Source organism: Montipora capricornis, chromosome 10 (genome assembly GCF_036669925.1).
Source record: "Montipora capricornis isolate CH-2021 chromosome 10, ASM3666992v2, whole genome shotgun sequence".
NCBI lineage: Eukaryota > Metazoa > Cnidaria > Anthozoa > Scleractinia > Acroporidae > Montipora > Montipora capricornis.
The window spans coordinates 33,254,254-33,256,432 of record NC_090892.1 but is presented as its reverse complement, the minus strand read 5'-3'; the positions used below and the strand labels follow the sequence as shown (position 1 = coordinate 33,256,432).

The 2,179-nt window shown below is 38.0% G+C and overlaps 1 protein-coding gene across 1 annotated transcript; it reads right to left on the bottom strand.

Annotated features, from left to right (window-relative positions):
- Window positions 1–468: 468 nt before the first annotated feature.
- Window positions 469–1,637, bottom strand: LOC138020706 (uncharacterized). Its single transcript, XM_068867640.1, has 2 exons — window positions 1,627–1,637; window positions 469–1,519 (listed from the first exon to the last, which is right to left on the bottom strand). Exons 1-2 carry the CDS (start codon window positions 1,635–1,637, stop codon window positions 469–471), a joined length of 1,062 nt encoding a protein of 353 aa, XP_068723741.1.
- Between the last annotated feature and the right edge of the window lie 542 nt (window positions 1,638–2,179).

Here is a 2,179-nt window from a genome sequence, read left to right as displayed (position 1 = left end):
ATAATCACTTCCTCCACATTTATTTCCAATCATCCATGTAAATATTTTTGTACATAGCTCCATCTAAGCTTGTATTCTGTAGCACATGTGTACTAAATAATATTAAATGCAATTGTATTTATTTCTAATACTGTTGCATTGCACCCAATAGATAAGGTAGGTAATGAGATGGTGGAAGGTTGAATTGGAAGCCTAAATTCCATTATAGTGCTTGTTGAGGAAGGGAGATCTATAATTACTGCTACAATCATGTGTAAAAAATGGTTGAGAAAAAGGAAAATATTGGTACTATCTGGATATACATGTATGGTGTATTAAACATTCTCTTGCCCTCCCCCTCACTCAATGTAGATACATTGTAGGTAAAAATTCAATAACATTATTCTGAAATAAACTATGACAGTGATTGAAATGAAAAGTAAACAATGAAAAGTGAATACATACACCTGTAATGATTATTCTCAATAGTTAGTCACTATCATCTGAATCAGTATTGCCTAAGTGACAAATTCTGCTTCTTATATAAATATCACTGTCATCTGTGTCCTCATCAGAACTGCATTGTTCGATCATCTTTACACTGTTGCATTCTGAAATAGCCTCCATTGGTGAAAAAAACAATTCACTGTTGCACACACTGTCACATGTGCATTTACCCTTGCACAGGCACAAACATCCGCACGTCTTTGCACATACGTCACAACATGAATGACGCTCCATTCTGGTTTCTTCATCTGGTTTGTCTTGACAATCCAAAAATGGCTGCATTAACAAGGAACGCCTACACACATCTGCCTTTCTTACATACTCTTTCATTCCATTTGTGATATTTTTGCTCCTTGTGCATCCAGAGTATGTAAGAAGTACAGCATGGCTCTGCTTGTCACTACTCCGACCAATTCTACCAATTTCTTGAAGATAGTCGCCAAGGCAGCTAGAAGGGCCAAAATGAAGGGCAATGTAGGCACCTTCCACATTGACACCCATTCCAAAAGCAATTGTGCAGAACACCACTCGCACACTGCCATCCAGTTTGCAAAATTCTTTCTCCACCGTTTCTTTTACCAAATGGTGTGTCTTCTTGTGGTACATAGCAAAGAGGCGTGTTCTGTCATCCTTTAGCTCGTGTCCAGTGGGAAGAACATAGCTGTTGCTTCCTAAAGTTTCATGAAAAGTTTCATAAAGTTCCCTCACATGTGCCCTCCTTCTGCAAAAGATTAACACTTTCTGTGCATTTCTTTTCTTTGACTTAAGAACATCAATAAGCCACTGGAATGATGTTTCTAGATCATCTGGGTCAACAGATGAAACAGAGAACCTAATATTCTGTTTGTTAGGTAATGTTATTAACTGCACACAGTCCTTCATCGTCAGATCCCTGATGATAACTTTCCTAACTGCATCAGTTGCTGTTGCTGTAAGTGCGATGAAAGGGGTACCTTGTTTTAAAATCGATCTCACTTCTGCTAAACGTGCATAGTCCTTACGGAACGCTTCCTCATTTCCAATGCCATGACCCCTAAAGATGAAATAATTATTAATTCATAATTGAGGCTTTTATTCTTCCCAGTTTCTGTCATAGCTATGGCCACTGGTATTCTCCAAAAATTGGTAAGGAAAGCTTACTGCATTCCCATAGCAGATTTTGACAAAATGTTTTGGTCAATCAAGATAAATGTAAAGAAAACAAGTGTCTGTCGTGGTTCAAAAATTTTTTGCTTAAAGAATATCCAAGGCAGTTTAATTTTTATTTCCCTTTCTGAGATTATGATAATGAATACTGCGCAAAGGAAGGCAAATATGAAACTGGTTTGAAAAAATTTCAACCACAACATATAATTGCTTTGTCACTGTGGCCACAACTGCCTCTCCAAGGAAAATCTATATTAGCCTTTCACAGGTACAGTCTGGGCAAAAGTAATGAGGACGAACTTCAACAAGTTTCCTCGGATTTCGACTAATAGTAGCGAAAAACAGCGAAATTTCGAAGGACACGACACTTAAACTAATCTTCCGCGAATTTTCGATGCGGCTTTTCTTTGAACCGCTCGAAATTACGGCCTTGTTGGCGAAAGGACGAATTTCCCTCTAATTACTTTTGCACAGTACTGCAATACTTCAATCCTTACATGTACATAGGTGTGAAATATGAACGAGAAAGCCGCGGAAGACAACAGCA